General features: G+C 31.2%; 2 protein-coding genes across 4 annotated transcripts; one reads left to right on the forward strand and one right to left on the reverse strand.

Moving 5' to 3' along the window:
• Nucleotides 1-212: 212 nt before the first annotated feature.
• LOC129314871 (uncharacterized) lies at nt 213-1,470 on the reverse strand. Of its 2 annotated transcripts, none has more exons than XM_054958361.1 (2): nt 1,280-1,470; nt 213-849 (listed from the first exon to the last, which is right to left on the reverse strand). In XM_054958361.1, exons 1-2 carry the CDS (start codon nt 1,449-1,451, stop codon nt 647-649), a joined length of 375 nt encoding a protein of 124 aa, XP_054814336.1. In that variant the 5' UTR covers nt 1,452-1,470; the 3' UTR covers nt 213-646. The 2 variants fall into 2 exon arrangements, with proteins under 2 accessions (XP_054814336.1, XP_054814335.1); XM_054958360.1 differs by having other exon boundaries at nt 213-855.
• A 7,654-nt stretch (nt 1,471-9,124) lies between these two features.
• On the forward strand, nt 9,125-11,450 carry LOC129315526 (probable glutathione S-transferase). Of its 2 annotated transcripts, XM_054959289.1 has the most exons (3): nt 9,125-9,648; nt 10,899-11,022; nt 11,099-11,450. In XM_054959289.1, the coding sequence occupies exons 1-3, from the start codon at nt 9,322-9,324 to the stop codon at nt 11,212-11,214; spliced, it is 567 nt and encodes a 188-aa protein (XP_054815264.1). In that variant the 5' UTR covers nt 9,125-9,321; the 3' UTR covers nt 11,215-11,450. The 2 variants fall into 2 exon arrangements, with proteins under 2 accessions (XP_054815264.1, XP_054815263.1); XM_054959288.1 differs by having other exon boundaries at nt 9,138-9,648; nt 10,899-11,450.

Genomic DNA, 11,450 nt, shown 5'->3' on the forward strand with positions numbered 1-11,450 from the left:
AAATGAATAACACCATATTCATGAATGCACAACACAATGTTCACATGGACATTTAGTTGAGAGTGCATGAACATCATGTTGTGCATCTATGAATATTGTGTTGTATATTGTTTACGTCACTTGTGTATTTTATTAAACCTACTAATCAATTAGACAAGCATGAATATTGTGTTATGCATCAATGAACATGATGTTGTGCATAATTTGAATTTTCAACTCATATAAAAGTAAAATTGTACTTTTACTCTCAAAAAATTACAATAAAAAACCTTAACCCTGCAGTACAATAACATGATATATTAAGCCTGTATTGTAATTCTCCCTATTTTTTTATCTAAAATATAAATTAGGATTAAAGTATAATTTTATTCCTCTACTCGGCATTCAATATGTAACCTTTGACCGCTCTTTGACTCTCTGACGTGGCATCCTTATTTATTGTTATTATTATTATTATTATTAACGAGCAGCATGTGAATGGAAGTGAAGCACACTCGCTCCCTCCACAGTCAGCTCTGGATCTTTACTATCATCATCGATGATGAACTCAGTTGAAGAGATCCACAACCACCCTTCCTTTGATCATCATCACCTCGAGGCTCGACCCCTTTCGTCCTTTTATCGTCGTCGATTCAGCTCCTACTTCCTATGATTTCAGCAGGCAAGGGTTCCGTCCAAGACGCCGCAACGCCGGCGACAGATCTCCCTTTAACCCTATAATTGTCCTCCATGGACCTGTCGACGGAATCATTGGCCAGAACGGTGTCGGTGGTTGACTAGGAGGAAAGAAGCTTCGAGTTGTACTACGATTAGAGTAAGACGAAAGTAGGGGAAGAAAATAGAAAGCTCCTGCATCTTCAATATAATCCATCGATGAGAGTAACAATTATGCCAAAGTATCTCAACAGCAATCAAAATCAAGAAAAAAAAAAACAGAGAGGCAAATTCTAATATAACTTCGGAATACACATCAGGAAGTAGATCTTGTCGCTGTTGATGTTGTTCTACAAGCTTTCAGAAAAAAAATCTAGATCAGTTTAGATTTTTATCACATTCATTCCTGAAATAATATGCTGATCAGAAGGCTTTAGGGTAAAAAAAAAAAAAATTCCCAGACAGTATAAAACTTCTTAAACACCAAAAGCGTGTTGGGGTGAACTTTGGGGGATTTTCAGTCGAATAGGAATCATGTAATAAATAATGCATTAACATTCTTTATTTGGGGCGGCGATAGAGAAAGTGTAAAAGCTTCTCCAAAGGAAAAAAATTAATCTCATACCTGAACTGTCTAAAAGCCAGGGATCTTTTTGTCTTCTGAGCTCTTTCTCTTCGTCGTCGTCGATGAAGACGAACCATTTTTTTTGGCCTAAAACTTCCTCTGGTTGTGTCGTCCGTGATGGAGAGAGCCAGTGGTGGTCGGAAGTGGGTCTCTCCACTTTCTTCTCCTCCATTTCTCTTCACTTCCTCCATCCTCACCATTTATTAATTTTTTATTTAAAAAAATTATTTAATAAAAAAATTTGAATGGTGGGGATGGGAGAAGTGGAGGAAAAGAAGAAAAAAAAAAAAGAAAGAGACCCTGATCGGTGGTGGTCCTGATGGAGGTGGTGATATGGCACGCTTGGAAGAAGCAAGGATCCAAAATAGGTCACAAAGCTGGTAAAAAAAATTAAGGGCTGCCACGTGGAGGGTCAATAAGGGTCTGATCATCACATACTCGAAACTTGACTGCAGATTAATAAAAGCAATAATACTGGAAAAAAATTGTTCCACCTTTTAATGTATACTAGTACCCAGCACACTTCAAAAATACTAAGTAGAGAAATAAAATTAAATTTTACTCATAAATTATCATGTTTAAAAATTAAAAAAATAATATAAATTTTAATTTTAAACTATAAATATATTATTAAAAGCTAATTTTATTTTTAAAAATTGAAAATATTTTATGTTTCAGGGGCAAAAATAAAGGCCTAAACAAGTTGGGTTTAGAAGTTCAATCATACTAAAACTCCCAGTTTATCAAGCTTGAAACCTTAAAAAAATGTACGGTTTGTCAAACTCAACTTATATTCTCTACTCTAAATTTGTATTAAACAATTAATGGCACTAGCCATTCTCGATATCTGTGAATGTTTTTGATACTGATATTAACTGTGGGATAATTAGAATTACTGTGTGCCACTTACAGTATTTCTCCCTTTCTTTTTTCCATAATATTGATTGAATTAAAAAAAATTAAAATAATAAAAAAAGTTTTGATCAATGGGGCAATCTGTACGCTGATGCTTTAGATAACTATATATATAGATAAAGAACATTATATAAATTTTTAATCAGTCATTTAATTTTATAAAATATCTTTTTAGTCTTTTAACCCTCACATCCTTACTTTCAAGTGATTATTTTTTATGTTAACTAATATTATTTGAAAAAAAATTAAATTTAATATATCAATATTTAAGAATGTTTTGTTAATATTTGAAAATGCAATGTAAAAATTTATTAGGATGAAATTAACAGTATTAGAATTAAATAATTAAAAATGTACTTTATAAAATTAAGGAATTAGAATAAAATATTGTGTTGAATTAAATAACTAAATGTGTATTTTAGCTTTTATATATACTGGGATAAAATTAGCTAACAATAGTTTAGTTGCTGAGGGGTCTCTATTTGTAATCATCTCTCTGGCGCCCGTCTGGCCTTTTCTCGCTTACTCTCATGTAGCTTTGGGCTTTGCCCCTTTATATTCCCCCGGAAAACAAAAAAAAAAAAACCGCATTTTATAATATTTTAAATGTACCAACACATTTTATAATTATAATAATATTCAAGAAAATCATAAAAGTGTGTGATTTTGTTTATTTATCTCGTTTGTTATGATAGGCCACCCACATACACGTAGCACTCCACTCCACTTCCCACCCTTTGCATTACGCACAGTGGCGGAGCCACATATAATTAAAAGAGGCATATGCACCCCCTCAATTTAAAAGAAATTATAAATGAGTAGTAGATATTTGTAATCTTATTTTTTTTATTTATAAAATTTTAAATCCTTTGAAATCTAGGCTCTTTTTTTTATAAATGTTTTAACTTAAGTCTAGTTATGAATTCACTAAGTCCAAAACTCTAATATAATTTTTAGAAAAGAATATACTTATTTGTTTACTTTTTTTAAATCTCTGGTTAATTATATATATTTTTATATGTAAATAATTTCATAAATTAGTGACTTATATGGAAATAAATATTTTAATGGCATTTAATAATAAGTAGAGGACAATTATAAAATATATAATTATTTTAAAAATATTAAATAATTTTTTTTTGAATCATTATTTTTAAAATTAATTTACACTCCCTAATGCAAGATCCTGACTTTGCTACTGATTACACATCTACTCAAGCGGATGGGTGGAAGAAGCAATTTTAAACTGTTCAAATTAAATTATAATCATTTAAGTTTGATTATTTATCTTTTTAAAATTTAGCATTTTAATGAAAAAATTTGTTAAAAAACATAAAATTCAAAACCTTCAAATCCTCATCTAATGACTGGAAAAAGAAAAGGAAGAGAAGAAGATAAAAAATAAAGAGGAGATAATCCGTTCACAGGTGGCTGGGGTTGCAGGCGTAGTATTCCGGCTATGCCTAGCACATCCTATATATATATATATATATATATATATTATAAATATAAAATTCAGTTTGACAAGGGATCGAGTTTTGTACTTCTATGACTTTAAATGGGATGAAAGTGGATTTAGCCACCCTCAATGGTGGCCTATACAAAGTTCGTGCTAATGCACATCATATTGTTAAAGCTGCAAATCTTCTCTCATACAATTCTAATGGTTGGCAACCATTTCAGTATGAGCAAAATGCTGCAAATGAAATTCTAAGAATTCCTATCTCATTTTATAGGGTGAAGGTACAATCTCCTCCTCTCTTCAAGTAGCACTGCTCTATATATCTTCACTTAAAAGTAGTTTTTTAATACTCTATCTCAAAGATAAAATTATCCTATAAACAACTTCTCTTTCTTTGAAAGCTAGAGGTGATAATTTGAATTAAGCCGAATAAGTTCCAAAAATTTTCAGGTTGAACATGGTAATTTAAAAGATTTTTTTTTTACTTTGAATTTATTTAAGTCACCTGAATAAAACTGAAGAAATTTGGGCTAAGCTTGAATGCCCGAATATCTTTTTTTACTGTTACTAAGATAATATAAAATTAAGATAAAAAGTGAAACTATTACTTTTTTTAAAATAAAAATTAAAATTAAATAAAAAATAATATAATATTTAATAATTTGGGCATTCAAGCCTGTCTAAAAGCTCAAAAGATTAAGGTTTAGTTTGACTATATAAATTTTTTTATATGTTATAACATTTAAAGTTTGATATAAATAAGCTTAACTCAAATTAAACTCGATATGAATAAGCCAGCTAAACTAAAAGCTAGATCATGTTGCTTTGCCTTTCGGAAGATATCTTGAATGCTCACCATCTAAAAGTGGAATTTAAGTGTGCCTTCGGTTGTGATGAACAAAAAGCACTTGATCATCTCTTTGGCTCATTAGTATGTTTTCGATATTTGAAATAGTCAACAGCTCGAGTGTTTTTGAGAATATACTCTACTGCACCTTATTTGGAAGAACTGAAATCTAGTTTTTCATCATGGTAGTTGGATTTCACTGCAACAAGTAGTTAAAGAATTTAAGCATTTATGTGAATTCTTTCATACTACTTGTCCTTTGTCCTTAGTCCTCTAATAGTGAAGATCCTTGTTCTCCCCGAGCATACTCCTATGATTTCAGAATTTTCAATGATCCTGAGACTCAATCATTAATCTGGAGGAAACTTCTTTGAGATTTCGTAATACAAATCTTCATTTTAGAAGATCGGCTTCATTTCAGTCAAAAAAAAAAAAGAAGATCGGCTTCATATACTCTGCAACCCAATCACTAGATCTTATGCTTATGGAAGTTTAAGAAGCAAGAACATGCAAAGTTTTTTGTGCTAATTTATCTTGATGGGAATCTCCTTGTTGAGATCTGCTGTTTGAGATTATTTTCCTTTGATAGACGTTTCTTCTCTACTTCTGTGCTTTGAGCAGTGCTTTGAAACTTAGACTAAATTGGACGGTCTGATTGTTGACCACTCAATAAAACGGTTTGATTCAACCATTTGAATTATTCTTACATTTGAGCATGATTGACTCAAGCAGTTTTAAGAGAATTAAATTTGACCCAAAAACTGGAGCTAGTCAACTTGGTTGAAAGCCATTTTTTTTATTTAAAAAATTAGACTAGGTCACTCAGATTTGTTATTTTTCTTTTCTAATCTCTACTTTACTTATGTCTATTCTTCTCTAATCTTTAACCTCTCCTTTAGCCTCTACCTTTAGCTTTAGCGATATAGTCTTTGGCATCAAAATCAAAAGTGAGTTGTGACATGATGGTGTGCCTTTAGCTCTAGAGTTTTGTTTTAAGATCGCGAGCTTGTATCGACATATCTCTGCCTCTAGCTCTAGCGGTCTAAGCATGTAGCTTTTGATGTCAAGATCTCAAGTATCATCGACAAATTAATATTTTATTTATATATTTGTATATATAAGTATTATTTTTTATTTAATTTTTATGTTATCAGTTTGACTATCAATTTGACTTGTTAAATTATAAAAATCACGATTTATTATTTTTTCCTATTCAATGTCCCGTTTGGGTTTCAAACTATTCTTGGATTGTGCTATCGCTGGATTGTCAAATCTTGGTGTGGTGGCCTTGCACAAGCTTTTGATCAGCATAATGAGGTGGAAATCTATTGCATGCAAAAGAATTTCTTCTGACGTCTTCTGAACAAAAACATCCATTGCACTTTGATTTGGAAGGATATTTTCAACCTTTACTACAATGCTTTGCATCTGTCAAGGTGTCAGCCTCCAATCAATTTTCTGTTTCTATTTTTTTAAATCCTTTTATTTTCACGATATTATGGTTGTGAATTAAGCTTTTTTTAATTTTATTTTATAATATTTGATCTTTTATAAAAATTAAAAAAATGGATCGTGAAAGTGCTTTGAGAGTGATATTATCTTCGAATTTAGTCAATGTAATTTTCCTCGGCTTTTCAAGTTGACTTTGCAGAGATTTAATTATTTAATTATTTTTTCATGATATTTCTCTCTCTGAAAGTTGAAAATCACATGCCACACTGGTCACACAACAGCAAATCCCTTTTCTTTCTTCTCTGCGTTCAGTTGCTGATTCTCTATCAAATATCATTGCGTTAGAAGTAGCAAATAGGTTTAAAATCTGAGTCGTATCAAGGAATAGCTATTTCATTGTACTAAATTGTTTATACAACAGCTTTTTAAAATTAAATAAATTCATCATACAAAATAAGTAAAGCCACAGAACAATAAAAATTAGCAGATATACTTAGCAATACAATATAGAAGAGAAGCTTGAGAATTGAAGAGCTAAGCCTCGAACACATTGCATTCCTTATACTATATATAGGCACAGCACATGGACGACCTTGACAAAGTATTTAGACATTGGTTTAAAGAACATAATAGCACATAAAGTCAATTTATTTGGATGTTTTTAAAAGTTGAGAAAGTTATGACAATTAAATATTATTTAAAGCCATTAACCCATTTAAATACTTAATAAAAAACTCCTCATCAATAATATACTCCATAAACTTATAATTTAAACACAATAAACATAGGTTTTCATGGGGAAGCCAAGGAGACAATTAATTTAATAATTTTACAAAAATAAACCCGATAAAAGAACTTAGTGCTTGTTCAACTCACACGTAGGGGGTGTTCAAGCTCATTTACTGGCCTACCTTTATTCGTTAGTATATAAACACTAGCAGCTCTTCTTATGTGGGCAATGTGGGATTTTTCCTTTTGATACACTTACACAATAATTATAACAATCCCTCACATGTGTCAAGAAAAGCATTATCATCTGAGTCATTCACATGAAAGACAATCATTTTAAATTTGGTGTCTTTTAACTTGAATCAAATGTAAACCAATAAAACTTAGCATGCAGAAAAGTTGGTGTAACTTCATTGTTGAACCAACAGATCTTGAGTGTATACTTGAGGTCTTATTAGTCAAATTATATTCCAACAATGTCTGTTATCAATGACAGTTTTGCACGTTATTGGCTGTATACTCGCTTAGTTTTAATAATGCTTTAGAGATTTTGCCACTATATCATAGGAGCGGCCCTACTCTACATTCGTATACGTGATTTCATCAAGTGTATCCACGATGAATATACCACCCAAAAAGACTATGAAAAACATTAAGAACTTTCGCTCAGCCTTTTATCAATACATTATAGCAGTTTCTCAAGTAATAAGAAGGAACATAAAATTTAGTGCTAGCGAAACTAACAAATGACTTGTTCTTACCCATTGAACTTTCTTCATGCGATCTCCAATCACAACCATTATCGTTAATTTCAAATTGACTTAAGTCTCATTCCCCTCCACATTTTAATAATTAAATGCTTACTTAGGGGTATAATTTATGAATCTATCATATTTACATCTGATTTCATATAATTGATTGAAACAACTTTTTTTTTAGCATGTTTAATTGTATCTCAAACAATGTCTACCTGCACCATTGCTCTCTTTACAATGACTATTGCGTTCTGGCAATTACACAAATCATCAATATATTTTATATCATTTTTACTCACATAAGAATATTCATTGAGAGGAGTCTTAACCACTCAACCTCATTATTAGCCAACTTTAAAGTAACAAATTTTGACTCACATAATATTTTATTTGGCTACTAATAGATTTTTCCTCATCTAAATATAAAATTCAATTAACATAATTATATTATTTTAATACAATGAAAATCCATCATTCATGGTACCAATATTTATGATATCACTCAAATGCTCGGTTGTCTCATCCTCTTATGAGATTACTTAAAATACTCAATTTTCACGCAATATATGTCATGAGATTAATATTTATTAATGTAACAAACTCTTAAAAATTTGTGCATATATAGATTGAGAAATAAAAAAAAAAATCCTTTTTAATGGCATATTACATCATAATAAATCATCTCCACTAGGTGTCAGTTTTATATCAAAATAATTGTTAAGAAGGTCTCCAGCAACTTAGCCTCCAACCTAATTTTAAATTAATTAAATTAAACTTCACTATGGTCCTATCAATATATTTTGAGTTCATAACTATTGAAAGTGGATAATCACTGGTGAATTTTTTTATATGAATTTATAATTAAATTAACATTGTGTATTTTATACATCCGGTCTCCATGTATATTTATTAATTAAATAGCATGAGAATATTGAAGCTTGAATTCATATGTTCAAAACTTCAAATATTTTAACAGTTGAAACAATGATATACTGGAGAATGGAATTATGAATTCTATTTTGTTTTATATAATCTTAACAACTTTCAATTTATTAAACTAATTTTTACAAACATGTATCCAAATTCCAAACACAAATTTATTACAATAACTAATTTTTATTAAATAAATTTTTAATAAAATGACTTTTAGTTAATAAAAAGCTAAATGAATATTATATTTAAAAAATTGAATTCAGTCGAAAGAGTCTACCTTTTTGCCTCCAAATCTCAATGAAGAGATAATCTTTGTTGTTGATAGAACCTCTTTGTTCTATCAAAAAGTGCGGAGAAGCTTATCATTTGCCCTCAATATTTTAGGGGAGATAATATCTGTTATCGGTGAAATTTATTCCTTATGTTATAAAAAATGAATTTTGATTTGATATTGACTAAGATCTGAATTTTTAGTATTTAAAAAAATATTTATGAAGGTATAGACTATATGGTATATGGGTAAATAATTTCTTTTTTCAGCATTTGGTCAAATTATTATTATTTTTTATTTCTTACATGTATTTTTTGTTTTTTTTTGGGGACCAGTTACATGTATCCTTCCATTGAGGGCCGGGAATACACAAGATCGTATACTTAAATATTGGTACATTTTCTCTGGGAGATTCTAACCTTGGTTCGTTAGATCCAACCCTTCAAATTGTTGTTTTTTATAATACAGATTTTATTGACCGTAACTAGCACTTCACATATTGACCTCATATCACAATTCACATCGCAATCCATCAGCGATCATGTATATCTCCATGTTCGGTGTACCAGGACAGAGGGGACGGCCTCATTTTCTTCTTCTTCGTACATAGATATACCTCTGTAAGACTGTAACACAGTTTGAATCAGACCAGTGTGATTGATCTTTGAGGTTGAAACAATGGCAAGCCATCATCACGAGGTTGTGCTTCTGGACGCAACGCTGAGTGCGTTTTCGATGAGGGCTAGGATAGCTCTAGCTGAGAAAGGCATAGAGTATGAGAAAAAAGAACAAGATTTGGTTAATAAGAGTCCTGAGCTTCTGCAGATGAACCCTATTCACAAGAAGGTTCCAGTTTTGGTTCATAATGGGAAGCCTGTTTGTGAGTCTCTGATAATTGTTCAGTACATTGATGAGGTCTGGAAGGACAAGGGGAATCCATTGTTGCCTTCTGATCCTTATACCAGATCTCAGGCTAGGTTCTGGGCTGATTTTGCTGATAAGAAGGTATGTTCATGTTTTTATTTTTGGCAACTTGAAATTATGTGCTTTGAATTTATGGTCTGATTTTGGTTTCATGTTCTCATCTGCAACTTGATGATTCAGCGTAGTTCAGAAAATTTTAATCTGATCTTATTGGGGATGGGAAGATGTTCATGATTTATATTGATTTGTTGTTGATCTTTGTATGTATCACACCCTTTAACCCAAGCTTTAAAATGGTTTCATTCGACTTAATGTTGTGTCAAGCCTCAAGCGTCAATCAAAACAGATAGTAAAAAATTTCTTCAAGACATTGAACTTTTCACACAAACTTCACTCAATCCTAGGTTTTTTTTGGCCGAATCCTAGTTAAAACATCCATATGCAATATTTTAAAATCTATAACAAACTATATGCAAAGGTATGTTCAACTACACTGAGTAAACAACACAATTACACTCTTTTCTCTCTTCATTGTGGTTGCTAGAATTTTTTCCTTTGATTATATTTATTTCTTTCATGGCATCAAAGTTAGGTTAATCAAGTTTTTATAGTTTTTTTTTTTTTCAGATTGGAGCTTTTTTTTTTTTTTTAATAACAAAGCTCTAGTTCTCCCCCTTTTTTTTTGTTTTCAATATTTTGATATCTTCCTTTTAGTTTTAATTTTTTCCTTGATAGTTTTGATTATTCAACTCGAGCTTTCGTTTAGTGATTCATTTATGCAAGAATCACTCTTAGTTTTTTCTTTTGCTTATTGATTCATTTTTCTAGAATCACTCGTAAGTTTTTTGTTCAGTGAGTCCATTTCTCCAAGAATCACTCCTGAGTTTGTCCACTTAGAGATTCATAGGTTTCCATTTAGTGATTCATCTTGAGAATCACTCTTGACTTTTCTGCTAACCAATCCATCTCCTTCAAGAATAACTTCAAGTTTTTTTTTCTTTTTTGAAGTAATCATTTATTATCCATGCATATGAGAATCACCCCGAGTTTATCTTTACTGTTTTTTGAAGCCCCTCTCTGTTGTATAAAGGGTTGATATTTGCTCTTATTATTGTTGCTGCCACTACCAACCAACTGATTTATTCTCCAGATCAAATTATTACAAACTCAAGATATCTCATTATTGTAATTTCCTATTCTGTTTAGGTTGCCCAATCATATTTATTATAATTGTTGTAGATTGATTTGATATTTATTAGGATATCTCATTTTATTCTATATAAACCATTCTAGAATATTCTTTCTTTGAAAGCATGTTGAAACAAGCCCAGGTGGTTGACGTGGTGACTAAGGTATGGACAAAGAAAGGGGAAGAGTTTGAGATAGCAAAGAAGGACTTCATATCAACCTTCAAGCAACTAGAAGAAGAGCTTGGAGACAAGCCTTATTTTGGAGGTGAAAACTTTGGGTATGTTGATCTTTCTCTCATCCCTTTCTACTGCTGGTTTTATGCCTATGAAACTGTTGGCAGCTTCAAAACAGAGGATCATTGCCCTAAGTTCATTGAATGGGCAACAAGGTGCATGCAAAGAGAGACTGTGGCTAAGTCTCTTCCTGATCCCAAGCAAGTCTATGAATTTGTTCTGATCGTAAGGAAGAAGCTTGGTGTAGACTAAATAAATGAGGCAGAGAAGGGTTTGTTGTTCTGTGAAAGGATTTTCCATGTTGGGTTTGAACTAGTGACCTTGAGTTGGTCAGTGGTTGTGCTAAACTATTTAAAAACTAGCACATTGGACACTTGGGGGTGTCTTTGGAAAGTGCTGTATATATTTCACTGTCATTTCACTAACAATTAATGAAGCTTAAGGATGGTAAATCTATTA

The sequence above is a fragment of the Prosopis cineraria genome, unplaced genomic scaffold (assembly GCF_029017545.1).
Source record: "Prosopis cineraria cultivar Desert tree isolate PC_DT_omini unplaced genomic scaffold, ASM2901754v1 PC7, whole genome shotgun sequence".
NCBI classification, from domain to species: domain Eukaryota; kingdom Viridiplantae; phylum Streptophyta; class Magnoliopsida; order Fabales; family Fabaceae; genus Prosopis; species Prosopis cineraria.

Coding starts and splice junctions, on each gene's coding strand:
- LOC129314871 (XM_054958360.1), bottom strand. CDS start 1,451: ATGGAGGAGAAGAAAGTGGAGAGACCCACTTCCGACCACCACTGGCTC. Junction 856..1,279: donor CTGGCTTTTAGACAGTTCAG/GTATGAGATTAA, acceptor ATTATATTGAAG/ATGCAGGAGCTTTCTATTTT.
- LOC129315526 (XM_054959288.1), top strand. CDS start 9,322: ATGGCAAGCCATCATCACGAGGTTGTGCTTCTGGACGCAACGCTGAGT. Junction 9,649..10,898: donor CTGATTTTGCTGATAAGAAG/GTATGTTCATGT, acceptor AAACAAGCCCAG/GTGGTTGACGTGGTGACTAA.